The sequence below is a fragment of the Mustela erminea genome, chromosome 13 (genome assembly GCF_009829155.1).
Source record: "Mustela erminea isolate mMusErm1 chromosome 13, mMusErm1.Pri, whole genome shotgun sequence".
NCBI classification, from domain to species: domain Eukaryota; kingdom Metazoa; phylum Chordata; class Mammalia; order Carnivora; family Mustelidae; genus Mustela; species Mustela erminea.
This window is the reverse complement of record NC_045626.1, coordinates 43253493-43273726: the sequence shown is the minus strand read 5'-3', so window position 1 is coordinate 43273726 and position 20234 is coordinate 43253493. Positions and strand designations below refer to the sequence as shown.

General features: G+C 40.5%; 1 protein-coding gene across 1 annotated transcript in view; it reads right to left on the bottom strand.

The window, feature by feature from the left end:
* CDH2 (cadherin 2) overlaps window positions 1-20234 on the bottom strand; it is a 211525-nt gene that overhangs the window by 14600 nt on the left and 176691 nt on the right. Inside the window, exons 12-14 of the mRNA XM_032309845.1 lie at window positions 18207-18440; window positions 17679-17912; window positions 15576-15715 (exon numbers count right to left, since the gene is read on the bottom strand). Of these exons, the coding sequence (XP_032165736.1) occupies window positions 15576-15715; window positions 17679-17912; window positions 18207-18440 (608 nt within the window). The remainder of the gene's footprint in view (window positions 1-15575; window positions 15716-17678; window positions 17913-18206; window positions 18441-20234) is intronic.

The window sequence follows — 20234 nt, the reverse complement described above, 5'->3', positions numbered from 1 at the left end:
AAAGACACTTCTGGGATTATCAACAGCATAAGCAAAGATATGGGAATGCTGTTTTCTTGTCAGGATAGAGGACTTCAGACTCTCCATATAAAACCTGAGTGAAAACAGCTCGATCGTTTACAAATGTGCTCCATTTTAAATTTTATGGGATTTATGAGCAATTTATAGACTATCTTGGAGACATACAATGATATAACAGATGTGAAGGCCTTTGAAATGCTAAAATCCTATACAAAATAAACACAAGGATTTATTTAGAGAACTCTGGATGCTTACACACCAGAAGCATGTTTTCCCAGGTCATGTTTAACTGCATAACTCCCAGGTATAATAGAGTGGGATTAAACCATGAATAACTGTGTCTCCTGACTGTGACTGAAGCTTTACATAGGAAGGGAAAAATAGGTTGTAAGTATACTGATAAGAGTTAATAAATATTTTTATGCTGAGGATGTAAAATATTTTATAAAAAGTCTGAATTACATGAAATTAAATAATTGAGTCTTATGGTTAAGGACTGTCTTTCACCTGGTGACAAACCCCTTGATACTCAGTATCTTGTATGATAATTCTGTATAGGAATTTTCTGGGCATAACTAGAGACAAAAGAAGTAAACGGGCTTTGCTCATGCTATTCCTTACCTGGAAAGAACCTGTGGTCCCTGATTGCTTATATAGCTTCCACTATACCCAAAGGTTACAAAGTTGAATGCATTTTGACCGGCCAGCAAAGCCTTAACATTTTTCTAATAAATTGCCAGCATTTAGACATAGGGATAGTTTACCTGAAAATGGGATGATCTGGCAAAATAGAGCTTAAATTCTGACATAATTTGTTAGACCTGACTGCAGCTATCTCCTCTGGACCAGGACAGCATCTCCACCTGGCCTGCTTCACTTATTAGGGATATATATAACAGCATATTAATTTATAGGTTTTTTATCTTTCTTTTGATATCCTTTTCCTACCACCTTAAGAACCAGAGAGCAGGAATAGCCTTCAAAGGTTTGTACTGCTGTTCCGTCCTTTCCACCATCAAAATGGCAAGCCTGTGGAAAGCACTCATTAAAAAATGTGTTGAATAAAGTCTTAGCGATGATATTCATGCCAAATGTTCAAAAGAGCAACCAATTTAAGAAACGTGCCTTGGATCGCATTCTATTCCATCAGTACGCAATGGGGAGGGACAGAAAGACCCTCCCGCCCCAAGTCCCGTCACTGAGATTCATTGCCCTGGTGAGTCCCCCACAATGATGGAAACGTGTCATGTTCCTCAGCTGTGATGGTATCAAAAAAAGAGGCAGAAAACCACTGATTTATGGGAAATTAGAAACTGGCTTAAAATGGGTGGCTTAACACTTCTCTGTGATGGTTTCTCCTGCCTATTACAAGCACAGAATATAAAAAAATCTGATAATGCTAAGGAGTGCGCAGAAGTGTCTTCAGGTCACAAGGACGGGTTTTTCTGTCCACATCCATCTGTGTTATATGGCAGAGGTCCTGACCTCAGGGTCCAATTTTAAGCCTTTTGATAAGGGGTCACTCTGTGCAAACCTCCTAAATTATACATCTTTACAATCCCATAGTACTTTACTTAAACACACAAATTACAACATGTAGGATGAGAATTAGAAAGACAATTACAGAGACTGAAAACATCCTCAAGGTCATTGGGTTCATGGTCTTACTTCTGAAGATTACAAAGAAACAATCCAAGAAGAAATCTTTTATTTTGATTCTAAAACTCTAGAGAAAAAGTAGATCTGAAAATTCTCTTATGATTGTCAACCTTTATTTGCAATATTAACTTCCTGAAAAAACTGAATTTTCAAATGAAGGCCAAGGAAAATCTTGTTTTAAAATATTTGGAACATACATTATTTGGTAACAACCATTAGAAGTAGGCATGGAATTATGGTTTTTAGAATATTAACATTGCAATTAACTATTTTTTTTTGTCCATCTAGGATTTAAAATATCTTAAGGGTGATACAATTATGGGAGAGTTACTAAAAAGTTAGTTAGCAGCTAACTCTGGTTTTGGCTTTTCTTGTTAAATTCCACTGACTTGCAATGATTTATAATTGGTTCAGTAAAGATACCACGAATCTACCCTAAGGCATTGGTTATGTTTAAATAAATTAAAATGCTGCATCAGTATAGATAGAATTCTGGAACCAAGGTAAAAATTTCAGGGAGCTAAAAAAAAAAAAAATCAGAAGCTACATTGCTAGCAGCATCTATAGAATTGTGCAATTAAATCTGGTTTAGAGAGTGATGAAAACACTCATTTACTGTTTCACAAGTATTTAAGGAGAGCCTACTGAGTGCCAGATGCCATTTTCAGCTCAGGGTATGTATGAAAGAAGGAAACCAACCTTCACCTGGTGCCCGTCATCTGTCAGGAATGACACTGCATGCTTTCTTGAGTGATAACTTCACGTACTCTGAGCACAAATCCTTCCAAGTGTGTGTTGTTCTATCCCATTGATTACCATAGGTCAGAGAGGTTAATGATTTGCCCAAGGTCACAGACTCAGGTAGGCAGTGTGGAAGGATAAAACAAGAGACCACCAGAGCAAGCGAAATTTAAAAAAAAAGCTCTGTGTATCATTGATCATTGCCCCAGGGGCCATGAAGACATGCACAGGACAGTTTGCTGAGGTGGGAAACATGAGGGGGTTTCCCATGCTAGAAGAAGCGTTCAGGGAGGTTATGCTAAGTAAGCTAACTAGGCGCGGGGATCTAGCCCTCTGGCCTGTGCAGTTGGTTCAACCGTGCCTCGTTGAATTTTAGTCAGAATTTAGGATTCTTCATTTAGGATTTAGGTCTGACATCAGGAGGGCCTGTGCGGAGAGCAGGAAGGGAAGCACTGAAAGTTCCCGGTCGTTTATCAGCTTCCACTGGGGAGAAGAGAAAAGGAACACAGCAACCAGCGTCCCTATCTCCTAAGCAAGGGCTGGTACAAGTGGAAAACTTTCCTTTTCTAGTAGCAAAGGCAAGGAACTTTCAAATTCCCGTATAGATAAGGAAAACATTTCTAATGTTTCGAGACTGAGTGACTGAGAGAAGTAAAAATACTAACATGAAAGTAAATGGACCAAATTCTGAAGGGAAAAAAAAAAAGAAAGTTATCTGGAAAAAATCTGACTGTGGCACAGGCAAAAACTCTTCAGACAGACACAAAAAGGAATGGAAGATGGAAGAGAAGAACATTATTATCTCACCCTCTATAGCTCCTGGCATTAAAATAATTGAATAAAATAGTGATAAGGTGTCAACACATTACCATACCACTGCTGACAAGTCAGTCAAATACCCTTGCAAGCTTTATGTAAATGATGATACTCCGTGATTTTCCTCCACAGTGAAATATAGCTATGATGGTAACTCCCTACCCAGGCGAAATGATGTGGAAGACTAAGTAGATTCTACAGATTATGAAAGCCCCCGAAAACAAAAGATTTGCTAAAAGCTTTTCTGGTTTGAATCATGAGCCTTACAGAGATAAAATAACTTGGGGGACAGCTGAAGGACTTCTATTCTCTGCTTTCATATACATCGTAATTTCACTAGAGGACTAGTTTCCCATTTCCCACCAGGAACGTAGCCCTGTCTCCATGAAGAGGGAACACATTCATTGTTTCTGCCTCATGGTTTACTGTTAAAGCTGCCCTGCCACAGCTTCTTTCAAAATTCTCTCAAAATTCAGTCTCCAGAATTTTGAATGTGTTGAAGTTTCACTCTTTGGTGCAAAATGATGATTCTGTTGTAGAAAACTGACATTGCTGAAATTTTATCACAGCTTAGTCCCTATTGTAAAATTATGGCATATCTCTTGGAAAGATGTTGCAAATCCCGCTCCATTAGATTTGATTCAACAAATAGTTTTCCGGAGAGTCTCTTGCCTCACAGACACAGTTGCCCATAGAGCTCTCAGTCTGGTGACTTTTAAAAGAATGCATTCAAAAATGATGAAAACTAATATAATGCATATATAATTACAAAAATATGGGAGGGGAAAGTGTGAGCTGCTGGGGGAATAAAGGCTGTGGCTGTGCGGGGCCTGGAACACGGAGCAGAGGAACAGGGCTTCAGAAAGACGACATTGCTCCTGAAATCTGACATTTATTTTTTTATACTAATGTTTGTCATTTCCCACCCTTTCAGTGCAATTCAGTTATAGCCCTATACTTCTTAACCCATTCAAGCATGTCTGTCTGGGAGACACACGGTATGCTTTCTAAATCTGTCTTCAGGCCATGCTCCCACCTCAAGCTCCAAATTCTGACAAAAAATACGAATGTCACCATTCAGACAAGATCAAAGCCATTCGATGTTAGTCTGAACTAGTATTCTATCTTGGAGGAAACCTAAAAATAGGGAGGATTTGGTTGAGAATACGGTGACAGAGCCTCAAAAATCCTTCTCCACTTTAAGTCACATTGTTTTAGAATTTCCTAAGGAGAACTAATCATTGCTTAAGATAAACGTACACAGCAAGGGAGTGTACTACAATGACTGCAAAAGATAGAGTCTGAAATCAAAATGCCTTGATTGCAAACCCTGACTTTACCATATCCAACTGGATGACCTTGGGCAGGTTCCATAAAGGTCCTGTGCTATCGTTAAGAGTGTTTAAACTTCAGACAAAATGCTAATGAGGGCTCCATACCCTCTAACCCCTCAGGGGTTTAGTTAGCAAAACTTTTTTAGTAAGGGCCAGAGAGTACACATTTTAGTATCTTTGGGCCCTATAATCTCTATTATAGGCTCTCAACTCTGCAGCTACCGCATAAAAGTAGCCACAGATAACACGGAAACAAAGGACAAGGTGCATACATGGTTGTGTTCTAACACAACTTTATTTATAAAACCAGGCAGTTGGTGGATCTGGCCAGGTGACCAAACTTTGGCAAATGCCACTTAGTGTCTTAGCTTCCCCCCCGCCCCCAACCCCGGCCAAGGCACAGTGTTAACGCACAGCTGGCATTCAAAATCCTTACCACTGTTATTACTGGGATATTGGGAACTTTCTATTCCTCTAAAACTGAATCTAATAAACTTATGATTAGTCAGGAAGAATGAATATTAAAATGAATTCCAGGAAACATTTTGTTCTTGACAAATAACAAATAAAAGGTCGGGTGCAAATCACATGCACATTAAAAATACTTCATGCCCGGTGGGGAATGAACGGGCCCAGACCAGCTGAGAATATGCCGCTGGTCGCCTGCCGATGTGCGTCACCTGCCGGTTATAGTTTTGAGAAGAGCTAGCACAAAGGGAATGACAATGTACTAATACAATCCCTGGTGAAACTCCTCTCGTGAAACCAGTATCAGCCTTTGCATAACTAACATATACTCGTATTTGCACGTGGGTATACGTAGATGAATAACTGGAGAACGTAACAAGAGTGTGCTTCAGCCAACAATACAATCTCCACAGTTGTGGAATGGTCTCCACAGTTGTGTCCAGAGTCAGCCATCTGTCAGTTTGCTTACACAGCAGAAAGATTTTGTAAAACAATTATCTCGGAGAATCAAATATACTATGGTTAAATTATATAATTTCATTCTCTGCTTGAGTCAGAGGGCCTGGGTTGGTTGCCCACACCAGGGCTGGATCCTGAGATTGGCAGGAAGTACAGGGAGACAGATCTCCCCACCGCCCCACCTCAAGCCAAGGTCCCTTGACTTGGGGAGTGGCTCCTTTGCTCTCAAGGGGCTTTCTTCTACCTGTACCCCTTCCCTCTGTCTAGGCATCCAGCCTGGATTTAAAATTTTAGCTCCTCTCATCTAGATTGTATACTTGGATTATTTTTTTTTTTGGTAATAACTTGCTTGCTGAGATTGCTTCTCCAGATTCTGACTTTGTTAACGTCAAAATGTGCTCCATTTTGAAAGCCATGTTTAAAAATTAAGTGAGTCTTACTCTTTCTCTGTTCTAAAGCCGGATTACCAGTGGTCTTCTAACAAACCATGGCTAAAGGCCCAGCCTCACTGGTCTTGCCAGTATCACCTGTGTGCTACAAATCAGCAACACCATATACAACATCCGTCATATGACCGCTGGCAAGTGCATTAGGAGTTTGGCCTCAAGTCACATGGACCTTGGGTTCAACTACTGGACTAATAGCACTGTCTACTGCACAAGGTAGTTGGGAAGATTATAAACGAAATGCAAACTAAGGGCACAGCACAGAGCCTGATACAGCGCAAGTATGCCCTCCCTGGTTTTTGTGAGCCTTACGTACAGTGTCTCATTTTTATGAATTATGCACCTCCTGTGTCCCCTGTGAGCACACCTCTTTCTGGCATATCTGCAGCAGTCACAAAAACAATGCACATGAGCTAGCATTCTACTGTGGGAGGGCCCTAGGAGGAAACTCCTCTCAAAGAACCTCAGAAAAGATTCTCCAAACTTAAGTACCTATCAGGGTGGGGCAGAGACTTCCAGCTGGTCACCGAACCCACTTCTTCTTCTTCTTCTTACTAGGTACCTAGCCAACAGGTTATTTCCTAGGCAACGGAGAATGGAAATCATGTGCACCAGGCCTATCCCATAAAAATCTCCCACAAATCCTCCTCCTTGCCCTTTGGTTATTCAAGGATTGCAGGTATGGATGGCTGGGGTGACCCTAGAAGCCACATGAAGTAGAGTGGACCTTCCCTCCCCACCCCCAATTCCTATGACCTGAAACCCAGTGACCACGGAATAAGTGAGAATTGCATTTCAAGCAGGCTTAGGTCCCTGAAATTTTAGTTTGTTACTGCAGTTGGCCTATTTTAACTTATTCATCTAAATATGTTTATGGTGAGTCCACTTTCTTTTCCTCTTTTCTGTTAAAAAACAAAACAAAACAGCACTACAGAAAATTGTTCCATGGTTTCAGAACACTGTGGTATCTTCTCCTTGTAGAAATTTGTTTTTTGTTAATCCAATGTCTAATAATTATTATATAATTTAATCAGAGTCAGCAAAAATACATTTCTATAAAGGATTGGTTTATAACATAAGTTAATAAAGCTGGCCTGGGATGAAAACAAGAAAACAAGAACAACGGTCAGAACATATCTGCCTCGCTTAAAGAGAGACGCCTCTATTTGGTTTCCAGTGATTGTTGTCAAGGGTGAATGCTGGCCGTGTTTCTAGATCTTTCAACTTTCTGGAGAGGCTTGGGAGATCCAAAATTGGTATGAATTTTTTCAATTTCTACACCTTGCAAGCTATATTAAAAAGTCCAGACACACCTTCCCTCCCTACCCACAGTTAATGAAATATAACTTTTAGAAGGAAAGGGAATCCAACTGTCAGACATGCCCCCCGAAACATGAGGGTTGACATTAGGCACTTTCTCTGAGAGTTCAGAACCATCTCCGATGCGAAGGCAAGACTCTAAAACTTAAGACACCAAATGTGGGAATTCAGATAAGAGTCCTCACAGTTCTGGAATGTGTATTCTCCTGAGTGCAAGAGGGGCTGGGCCTCTTCTGAAGAAACCGAGAGACAATAATCTGGCCGATGATGATGTTACACTCGGCAGCAGCTGTGTGGGAAGACAGACCGGGTACAGGGGAAGAGTAAGGATCCAGAGTCCAAGAGATCACTGATGTGGAACCTTTAATTAGCCACTCACATTTTCTGTCAAGACCAGCTCTGACCAGCACCAGCTTTCATCTTACATGTGTTTTTCTGTGGAGAGGGCACTGCTCCCTTAACGCGTGCTTTGAACCAGCAGCCATGGCCCAAACCTTCCCAGTGTCCACTCACTGTCACCTCTGAAATTTCTCCACGTGGCCAGCAGCAGCCTCTCTCACAAACCCAGAGTCCCCATAGGAGTCCTTCAGCCCCAAACTCAGAATGGGAAAATTTCCAAGTCAAACTTCAAGAGCAGAGGAAGCTGCCGGATGTCCCAGAGCCCATTTTAAGGAAGGGACATCTTCTGACGAATTCAAATGACATTATGAAAGGTGCGGTTTTAATCGCCTGGTTGAACCTGAGCGTTGCCAAGGATGGTACAGGATCCGGGAAACACACCACTTTCTTTGGAATCAGATGGACAGGGACTTAATCTCCACGTCCTTACTTTTTAACGTGTGCCGTCTCTGCTCTACTGTGGGAGGGTCAAATGAAATAATGTATAAAAAGCACTTACTACAGTGCCTAATTCATAGGGTACCTCAAACAATAGGCTTTGCTATCATTATGAAGAATGAAACTGTGTAATGGTAAGTGATGGAGACAGAGGTTGTTTAAAGTGAGCACCAGTGAGTGTTGTAAACATAATACACACTCCATAAATGTTTATTTAATATAAAAGCAATCGTAATTAAGTCTAAGCTTTGAAGAACAGGAAGCTAACAGTTTCTGTTTCCTATCCTGGGGCTAAAAGGAGGTTTCCATGAAAAGCAAGCCATTGGCGATATTGTACAGATTTTATTAGTGATGCTAATATGGAGGCCACTCACTGCAAAGAACATTAAAAGCTACACAGCATCTGCACCCAGCCCCACTGGCCAAAAGAGCACCGATGAACATTTACTAATGAGGGCGATTAAACATGACTTGATAACCACCCAACGACCTGATGGTAGGGAAGTGAAGCAGATAAAGAAGGAACCTCGCCCTCTGACAAGAGAACAGACATTATACTAAAAGGGTCTGTCCAACAGCCAGAAGGCGTCTAACGCTAACTTCAAATATGGGACCCACTTAGGGTCCTGACAACCTAAACCAGAGCAGAGTATCGATACGCGCTGGTATGTTGTTGTTTTTCTTTTCTTAGGCTTCTGAGCTACTCTGTTAGAGAAATTAGCAGCCTGTGTCCTGGCACGGAACTAAGACAGCCAAGGATGCTAATCAATGGCTGGGAAGATAAGGGCTACCCTTGCAAAGGGCTGCTTTGCTTTGTTTTCTTTCTAATCAGTTAGCTTCTCAAGAAGGATACTTTCTGTTGGCAGAAGAAACAGGAATGCTGGCCGAGACAGCCTGAGGCTGGGTCTTACAGCCTTCTCAGCTCAACTGTCTTTGCCTGTCACCACAGACACTACCCGGCTTCCCCAATGGCCTAAACTACCCTCTGAGACCTGCACATCTTTTGCTAAAGCTGGTGATTCTTTGGCAGCTGAGACATCAAGCAGACCCTGCCTGACTATGACAAGCCATGTCTGCCTCGTATGGTACAGTCTCCAATCCACAGCTTGAGGTAACACATGTTCCATAAAATTCTACCTACGTGTAATAAAAATCAGCTAAAACTTGTCTAAAATGTACATGGCAGCAATCCCATTTCCGAAGGCTACTTGTGTAAAGAGATAATATCTTTCCCCCCAAAACTAATAAAAATGTATGATTCATATTCTACTGCCAAAAAGACTTAATGTACACTACAAAGAAACAAGTCATGGGAATAAGTCTTGGGAATAAGGCACAGTATATGGAATACAGTCAGTGGTATTGTCACAGTGTCCTATGGTGACAGGGGGCAGCTTTGCTTGTGGTGAACATAACCTAACATACAGACTTGTTGAATCACTAGGTTGTACACCTGAAACTAATGTAAAATTGTGTGTCAACAGGAAAAAAAAAATAAGACTGTATAACAGAGGGTCATATGTAAATTATGGAAAATAGAAATAGAATGTATTTCACAAAGCTGCACTTCTCAGGAACGGACCATAATTTTAAGATTTAAAGTATTTGCATCTTGTTTAGAAAATGGAATAGTGGGATGTCTGGGTGGCTCAGTCATGAAATGTGTGCCTTCAGCTCAGGTCATGATCCTGGGGTCCTGGGATGAGCCCTGCCTCCCGCTCCCTGCTCAGTGGGGGAGCCTGCTTATCCCTCTGTCTCTCCTCCCCACTCATGCCCTCTCTCAATTAAATAAATTAAATCTGTTTTGAAAAAGAAAATAGAAAAATCTTTGGATTAAATTTACTTAGAAGTAAGAGTGTAATATAAATGGTTTAGTTTTTCTTAAGGAAGAAAAAGTAAAGGAGAAATTCCACCAAGCACTTTAATGCAAATCTTGATGAATTCAGTTGGAGAACAGATGCAACTTGATGGAAGAGATTGTAGAGGGATGGCAGTGAAACAGAACAAACAGTACAACTCAGGGTCGGGAGGCCGGCCTGCAGACGCACGTGCACAGGGCTGCCGGGCAGACGCCCACGCTCAGAACCACCTGCTTCGTGATAAGTGGACCTCAGCAGTGCAGTGGAGAAGGGTTATCTTTTTAGCAGCAGGGCCGGACATCAAGGGAGAAAACAAAAAAGAACTCTGATAAATATCTCATGGCAAATGAATAATCCATTAGAGAGATCACAGACTTAATGTGATAGGTAAAAGAATAAAGCTTCAAGAAGACACTATGAAATTTTTTGTTTTTCTTTAATTTTTTTAGGGGGAGAATTCATTACCTCAGAGTCGACAAAGTTTTCTTAAATAAGACATAGATGTACTAACCCAAACGGAATAAAACTGTTATACTGGACTTCATTAAAATTAAAAATTTTTGTTCACCCTAAGACACCATGAAGAGAATAAAAAAGCAAGCTATGGGTTGGGAAAAGATATTGACCATACATTTATCTGACAAAGAAATGATATTCATAATATAGAAGGACTTCATACAAATCAATAAGATAAAGACAGACAACACTAATATAAAAGTGGACAAAAAAAGCCAAACAGAAACCTTGCAAAGATGTCAAAATGGGGGGCACCTGAGTGGCTCAGTTGTTAAGTGTCTGCCTTCAGCTCAGGTCATGATCCCCTGGACAGGGTCCTGGGATTGAGCCCCACATCGGGCTTCCTGCTAGGTGGGAAGCCTGCTTCTCCCTCTCCCACCCCACTCCCCCTGCTTGTGTTCCCTCTCTCTGCGTCTCTATCAAATAAGTTAAAACAAAAACAAAAACAAAAAAAAGATATCGAAACAGTACATGAGTCAGTAGGAACATACTGAGATACATGCCATCAGAGTGGCTGAACCTGAAAGACTGGAAAAAGCCAAATGCTAGTGAGGATGTAGGTGCACTGGAATTCTCATGCACTATGATGATGAGGGGAGGGGTCAACTTTGGAAAACTGGCTGCTTGTGCTAAAGCTGCCCACAGACACCTTCTAGGACCTCGAGATTTAATCCCTATGCACATACCAACAGAAATGCACCAAACCCTCCCCGCACCCAAGAATGTTCATAGCAGTTTTATTCATAATAATGCAACTGCATGAACTCAGTCCAAGCATAGTAGAATGGATGAAGAAAATGTGGCTAATTCCTACAACAGAACACTTTTCAGCAACTATAAAAATGAACTACTTCTGTATATAGCATGGATGAAACTTACCGATATAAGTTGAGTAAAGGAAGCCAGACACAAAAAGGACCTACTGTATGACATCCATTTACATAATGAAATCTAAAACCTGGCTATGCTGTTCTATGATGATAGAAATAAAAATACTAGTTACTTTTTGGCAGAGGGCATACTTCCTGGCAGGGGATACAAGGAAGGGTCCCGGGGTGCTGGAAATGTTCTTGCTGATACGTATGGTGGTTATACTCTTAAACCTTACAGGAAGACTTCTGCTTCCGGTTGGGTTGTCGAAAGTCATGAGGCTATTATTCACATTCTAATGCAAAGAACAAGCCAGATAAGTGACCAAATCACAGATTTCTGAAGCCATAACTGAGAACATAATGTGGCTAACTGAATAAAAATAAAGAAGCTAACAAGCTCTAAGAGAAATAAGACCCATAACTGCTTTTATCTCTGGAGGAGGAGAGAATGGAAGAAGAAAGGAATCTGTCATTAAGGAGGTCCAGGCTTCCAGTCACGGAATGAGTAAGTCACGGGGATAAAAACCACAGCGTAGGAAATATAGTCAATGATACTGCAGTAGTGTTGTATGGTGACAGATGGTAACTACACTTGTGATAAGCACAGTGTAACATAAAGACTTGTTGAGTCATTATGTTTTATATTTGTTGAGTCATTAGTTTCATTAAGAAACTAATGTAACATTGCATATCGACTATATTTCAGTAAAAAAGGGAACACTACTGCCAATAAGGAAAATATTTTTAGAAACTATGTCTTGACCCCAAAAAAGTAGAGAGGGGAGCATAAGGACAAATCACTAGACTTGCAAGGAAACTTTAGTGGCCAGGTGTGGACAAGCCTGATGGATTTGCATCTTGAGGGAGTGTATACTCACCATCAACTCTTTCCCACAACCCTCTATCTGCTCCCTAAGGGACTGTACCAAAGGGCCAAAGACCTGTCATGCCAAGGAGGAAATCTGGATTTAATAATTTCCAAAGAGCTGCTGGGGAAGTGAAGCCAGAGACAGGATGTTCATTAGGATGCTATTACAGGACAGTGATGATTCTGATCTAAGTTAAGTTGAGGCAGTGGCCTTGGTGATGGAGATAAGCAAAGGGATTTATTTCATGAACCACTTTACGTATAGACAAAACCCTTGTTGGTGTAGCATTCCCACACTGCATTTGTATTCTGCTATTATGAAGTAAGTCACAGAATGAATAAAAAACCCATTACGTAATTTTGTCACAATTTTGTTTTCAATTATTTATTTATTATTTATTCATGTTGATAAAAGACCAGTTTATTTTGCTTCTTAATCCACCTGGCCTGCTCCTTCCCTTAGCCCTGTCACCTCAATCTATCCTTTCCAATTTTTTAAAAGACGTATTTATTTGAGAGAGAGTGAGAGCACATGTGGTGGGGGAGGGGCAGAGGGAGAGGAAGGGAGAGAATCTCAAACTCCCAGCTGAGCCCAGAGCTCAAAGTGGGGCTTGATCTCAAGACCCTGAGATCATCAGCTGTACCAAATGAAGAATCAGATGCCCAACTGACTGAGTCACCTAGGCACCCCAACTTGTCTATAGTTTTCTATAATGAGAATTGCAAAAAGAAATCATGACAGAGAAACCAAGATGGACAGAGGCTTTTGATCTAGTTGAGCATGGCTTCAAAGAACCAAGAGGCTAGCTACCAAAAGGAGCTATAGGAAAACCAGTACTAAATAAAGAAAATTAGACACAGAGGACAATATAGAGAAAGTTCCAGAAAAATCCTTCAACTCTTGGGGAAATGGGTAGAAAACAAAACATTTGTGCCTAACAGCTTATCTGGGGTCAAAGAAAATTTCAAAGGTCAGTAAAAGAAGAGGCTGAACATTTATGAGGATGACTTTAATAAATCTTGCAATAGGTAAGTTTGACTTCTTGGATCTCAAGAATTAATCTAAGTGGATAAAGTCAATAAAGGCAGTCAGTCTTAGCTAAAATAGCGACAACAATAAAACCTCATTCAACACTTTTGCTCAAAGGAATTGGTGGGAAGGAGGGTTTCCAGGAGAGCAAGCTCAGGTAACACCGAGTGCCCTGGCCCAGACTCCCAGACGTTGGGAATGATCTTGGTCCTTGCCTCTGGACCTCTAATTTTGTGAAACACCCAGTTAAGACTGGTAGCCTTCCAGTTATTACTATTTCTACTGAAGCTTCATGGAGTTGGGTTTAGATTTATGCCTAGAAAATTATGCACAATGACATGAAAAATAAAATACTGAAAGTAGAAGATTTATGAGATAATGTGATCAATATACGTTTGCTGATCCTGAACACAGCTCAGGAAAGTGAAAGGATAGATTAATTAAGGATTAAGCCAAACATGAATTTTAATATCCAAAGACATTTATAAGCAAGAAACCCTGGGGCATATTTATAGAGCCACTTTAATTAGTCAGTATTCAAAGAAGCTTTACACATGAGTTAAGTTTTCAACATATTTTAATAGGCATCTCTTCTACATGCAAGAGTTGAGGTGCCATAAACCAAGTACGGAATCTGGAATCAGAAAAGGTGGACCTCAGTTTTGGCTCTGCCAGTTACAAACTCTGAGAGTTCATCATGCAACTGGCTACAAACGGAACATGAAGAACTCTAGTGGGTTGCCATAAAGGCTGAACACAAGAGTGGATGTGAATGTGCTTTGGAAAACAGAAAGTGATATAGGGGCACCTGGGTGGTGCAGTTGGCTGGGTGACCAGCTCCTGGTTTCAACTCAGGTCTGATCTTAGGGTCAGGAGATAGAGCCCCATATCGCATTCAGCTTGGAGTCTGTTTGAGATGCTCTGTCTCTCTCTCTGCCCCTCCCCCAATGTGTATTCAGGTTCTCTCTCAAATAAATAAATAAATAAATCTTTGAAAAAGCAAAAGCAAAAAAAACAAAAAACAAACAACAAACAAATAATAATAATAAAAAAACCCCACAACACCCAAAAAGTGATCTATTATTTCCTCAGAGAAAGGAAAGAGAAAAGACGTTCATGAAAATTTGCTTTTACTCAAATTAACAGTCTTATCACTAATTGTCTACATATATAATTAAGACAGTACATTTGAATTTACTGATGATAATCCATGACCCAAGAATTCTGAGTTCTTTTTTGACTATCGTGCTGAAGTTTGTATTTTTAAGTTGGAAATAACATAATTATCAAAGTATTTAAAATATAGTGACCTGTCATGGTGACTTTTTGTAGATTACATTAGTATCTTCCAGCTAATTACGAGAGGTACGGTCTCAGGATGGTTAGTTTAGGCTGTGGCATCAGACAGACTTGGATTCAAACTCTGTGGCCATCACTTCTTACTTCTGTATGAGAATCCAGTCAACTTTAGCTTTGTTTTCTATCACAAAAGGGGAGATACTCACAGTGTAATATCACAGGGTTTCGAAGATTTAAGAGAGACCAGCTTTTATGACACCCAGCAGAATGCCTTGTATGTGGTACAGGCATTATAGATGTGAGCCATGGCAATACCTAAAATTTGCTTTCAAGCACATAAAGGTGCTCCACATATTGGTCACCCTCATCCTTGAACATGTATGCAGTTCCTTATGTACACAGTGATATAGAAGCTCACGTGATTTTATAGCCAAATGGGAACTTCCACATGTATGACCCAGGCAACATGAAAGACTCTACTGATACAAAGAAGAACTAGATATGGTCTCCAACTTCAACTACTTCTCAAGAATTTAAGACTCTTGAGGGCAGATATTTGTTGGCTCTGCCCACTTCTGTATCTTCAGTGATCAAAATGGTGTATAGAATATTGAACTTGCTTCGTAAATGTTTATAGAATGAATTATCTAGTGCTTTTCCTGTATATTTATGTATATATAAATCCCCTCGTAGAAACTAATTTTACTGATACTTTAGATATCCAAAGAAGAAAAACTATAAAAAAATATTTTTATTAGCATTACTATAATTGGAACTGGGTTTAAATCCTAGCTCCTCAATGTTAACGATTTTCTTGCAGAAAAAAATACGACGACATTTGGCACTTTGAAAAACAAAAATCAAGAAATGTGCGGCACATCTAGGGAAGAATTCCCCCCAAGTATTTGATAAAGTGACAAACAGGAAACTTGAGACCATTTCCTTATTTCTTGTATGTATTAACATTTGTCCTACCCCTTGAATTACGTGATCGCAAAATTTCATCTCAGAGGTTTAAAATATAGCTCACCTGGTCTTCTTCTCCTCCACCTTCTTCATCGTATTTTAAGATATTATCTCTTACATCATCTTCTGGATCAATTAAAAGTTGCTTGGCCTGACGTTCTTTATCCCGGCGTTTCATCCATACCACAAACATGAGAACAAGGACTAAGTAGAAAGAGTTAAAAAAAAAAAAAAAGTGTCATAATTTTAAAAACATGACCTTTTTAATCACTGCTTTTCACACTAATAACATATTATCTGGGTCAAGAGCATGTAAGGCCTTTCTCAGTCTGTTCCCTCTCTCTGGCCTGCTGTGAAGAAAGAGAAGGCTGTGCTGGGGCCGGAGCGCAGGACACAGAGCCTGAAACCTTGGGTTCCAGAACCTTGTCCCTCGGAACTCACTAGCGGAATGCCTGGCCTCCATTTTATCATTTACCAACGGGGGACAATAACCATGTCTGTCTCTGACTTTGGCTTGCTGGAGGATAGGACACTGCTAATATAATGGTTTGTGAATTCTAAACCAACAAACAATAATAAGTTAATTGTTCCTTGTTATGCGACTGCTGTGTCACTGAGGTGGGTCAGCCATCATGATCCTGTCCCCCTCAGAGGGAAGAGCACTGCCCAAGGAAGGAAGGTGCCTACTAGGATGACTCGAGTAGTAAATCGGAATTGGGTTGGCAATTGGCTCTTGAGGATTTTTGGCTCCCAAAGGCTGGTGTTTTTCTCCTGTGCTATTCTGCATTCCCTCTCCTACTAAAACGAACGTTTCACTGAGAAGCTGACGGGATTCGTTTTGAGCGCTGAAATAACGTTAAGCTTTCCTGTTTTACACGTTTGTGCCAGATCTGGCACCGTGATTTTTCCAGAGGGTTGACGTTAAAATGAGCACCGGTTCATTTTCTTTCAAAATGCTACAGTCACTCCTTCACACCATCATCCATCATATCAAAGTCTTTCTTGATAAGGTTGGCATATATGCCACATTTTAGTTCAAACTGAAACATATCCCTAAGGGCACATCTAAAGAGGGCGTTCTCTCTCTCAAATCTGAGGATATCGGTTTACATCCTGAAGCAAGAGATTTAATGACTCCTATTTGAGCACATTTTTATTATTGGCCATAAAAGTAAATATCCTCCTTTTAAAGCCAGATACATGATCTCATTTGCCATTGTTCCCGGGCTAAATCTAGCAAGTGGATTATTAGTATAGCATGCAGGTTTCAAATTATAGTCAAAGTAGTCTCCACACAGGAAGTAAAAAATGCCCAGGCTTCTATAGTAATTGCTCGGAATAAAGGGACAGAATTCTAAATTGCCAGAACACTTGTAAATGGAGAAAACATAAAAGAAATGGCCAACATTTTCAAGGAAGTGATTGGTGCATAGCATGGTCGCACAATAAGCTAAGTCCTGCTGCTATTTAACAATAAAACACAGGGCCCCGGCAATTTATCCCTTTAACCTGCACGCTTAGAAGTGGCTCCTAAAGTACTTTCCAGTGGTTAATTTCTTGCATTCCCTTGAACCAAAGATTTCAAAGTGTCTGAAAAAGGAGCAATTCCTTAATCTAAACTTGCTCTAAAGACAGACAATTTATTGAGCTATGCAATCACTTCTATTATCAAACGTGCTGTATGAAGTACAATCGCTCACTATTTTACGTACCCTTCAGTAACAAATACCTTGATCCCTGCCTGACCGGAGTCGGCTGCTGACTGTGCTTTATACGAAGGCAAGCCAAGGAAAGCAATATACTTATTTTCCTAAATCATCAACCAAGTGCCATGAATCCATACTCAAATCATAAGCTAAGAGCTCACACTTAGAACCGTCTAACATTTTTCTATGAAAAGAGTTTGCTACAGCTCCCCCCAGCCGTCGGCTGCAATGGGTCAGGGGCGAGGAGGTGGGTGGGCTAGATTTGCTCTAAAGCATGTAAGTGCCCCAGGGATTTTCTCACTCTGCGGGGGACCTGACTGTCCCATATACGTTGGCCAGAATGCGTTCAGAGGTCGAAGAGAATTGTCAGATGATGTCAAAAGGCAACAGCAAGAAATGACTTTGCAAAACATCTTAGGGGGTTGAAGAATTAAACTCTAGGAGACAATGTCAGCACTTACTGAGCAGGATAATGATGCAGAGGAGGATGGCAATAATGGCCCCCGTGCCCAGCCCTGCGCCCACGATTCTGTCCACATCGGTGCAGTCCCCGTTGGAGTCGCACTGGCAAACCTTCACGCGAAGGATGGAGATATTCGATTTGGGGGGATTCCCCGAATCTGTGATTATGATCGGAACTTCATAAATCCCAGCTTCAAGAAATTTTATCTTCAAATTAAGCTGAGCGAAATCACCTACATGAGAAAGGAAGAGGTATGGTGGGTAGTTAATACATCATACGGTAAAAAAACACGCAGCATTTTCCAGAGTGCATTTACTACTTAAGAGTACATATCAAGCAATACAACTATGCTACACTGTGAAGACATTTTTTTAAGCTGTGAGAGTTTTTAACATCTTACTTAACTTTAAGTAGCTTTTAAAATATATTTAATGAGAATATTATAAAGCACCTAAAATTAACTTCTCATATCAGGCTTCAAAACCTCTCAGCTGCACCTATCGTCAAATAATTAACCTGTTCTTACCATTCAGCCGAGTGATGGTCCAATTTCTCTTAATAGTCGCTGGAGACAAAGGAAGATCAAAAGCAAATGGTCCAGCATTTGGATCGATGTCATAGTCAAGTGCTGTGATGTTAATTGAATTGGGGTCTGGAGTTTCGCAAGTCTCTGCCTCTTGAGGTAGCACTTGAGGGGCATTGTCATTAATATCAAGTAAATAGATCTGCAGTGTTCCTGTTCCGCTCATAGGGGGTATTCCTTCAAAGAAGAAAAATCACAGAACAATGCTGAACAGGTCTTTCCTTTGAGTCTCCATTACGGTGGAATTCTCAAAGCTTCTAGCCCGCTTCCCCTCATCACTGTGTAACCTTGGAAAAATCTAGTCGCCACAGCACCTAGCAGACTGTTTCTCCAACAAGGCCACTTCCTGCTTCCTTTCTAGGATGACCCTGAGCTGCCCCTTTTGGTGTGCCCAACTGAGCACTGGGACAACGCATGTCCCTGCAAAGTGCGATCCTGCACCTGCTTTTCCCTCACTGACCATTACATGGGGCCCTGTGCATACCACGTTCCTCTAGCCACTGTGGGGAATACAAGAGAAGCAGAACATGGGGCTTAAGACCTTGTGTATTTTTTGGATGGAGAACCAGGACATGCATGAAAAAGTGTGAGAATGCTTTTAAGGCTCAAACATAGCTATGAAATATTCAACCAGTCTACAGATGGGTAACACAGACCCACAGACCTCATCTTGGGAAGGAATGCCACGGAGAAAAGAAATAGGATTTATGGTTCAACCAACTACCTGCTTGACCAAGAATTAGGCTGCTCTATATACATTATTTCATTGTAATCCTACGAAGCAGATTTAAACAGATGGAAAACCTATAGCTCTGTGAGTTGCTCATGGTCACACACTCTTGGAAGTGGTGGGGTTACTACTCAAGATGGGTCTGCCTGACCCCAAACCCGTTCTCATTCCACACTAAAAGCTATCTCTACTAGTTTTTGTGATTCTTTAATCTGGTCATTTGGCCTCTGCTGTATTATATGTATTTTCAGTATTATATTATTATATATAAATAACGAGGTAATTATTTTATTTCATTTAATTACATAATTTACATTATATGAATAGAATAGAATAGAAATAGAAAAAAATGTTAAAATCCTAAATCTGAGACCCAGAAGTTTCAGTGACCTGCCCAAGAACATGTGATTAGAACTGTGCACACATCCACTGCTGAGACAAGGAGAAATCTCTTTGGACCTGTCTGAAGAACACAGACGGTTCTGGGAGCAGGGAGAATAAAAGTCGCAGGGTCAGGGGGCGAGGTGGCTGCGTACAATATTCTAATAATGAATATAGCACCAAGAGCTCAGTGATAGTCCACAGTTTGATGAACTTTCACACTCATGATCACACATAATATCATTTGACTCTCATCACAACTTTAGAGAATAGGCAAGCCGCTAAAATAACTTATCAATAATGAAATGAAGGCACAGAGAGTATAAGAGCTTGCCCCATCATTAAGAAGCAGAACCAGGGCTTCACATTCAGCCTCGATTAAAAGTCAAGTGCCTTGTCAAACATCAAGGCTAATACAGACACAACCACCCACTTCTCTCTCCTATCAAATGTCCTTTCAATTAGAAAAATATCCACCTTGGTGAATGACAAATCTGGTTGTAACGCACAACCAACATCCATACATATAATTTTACAGCTCTTTAAATCTTGACATAATGGTGCAAGATATATTGCTTTAAGTTCCCTCATAGAAGAAAGCCACCACTTACATGCAGTGAGAACATAAAACAGACACTCATGCTGTGCTCTGATGTGCAAAGGCAGAAGCTGTCCCTACTATGTTTCAACTCCAAATATTTGAACAGTAGGTCTAACATTAGAGAGGATAAGAAATATAGCTTTGACCCTCTCACCATGTAGATTTATGATAAATAATCATCTCACTGAATCTTACTATAGAGGATTCAGAAAGGTCCATTGAAACGGTTCTTATCAAAAGTGTCTACAAGCCACGTTTT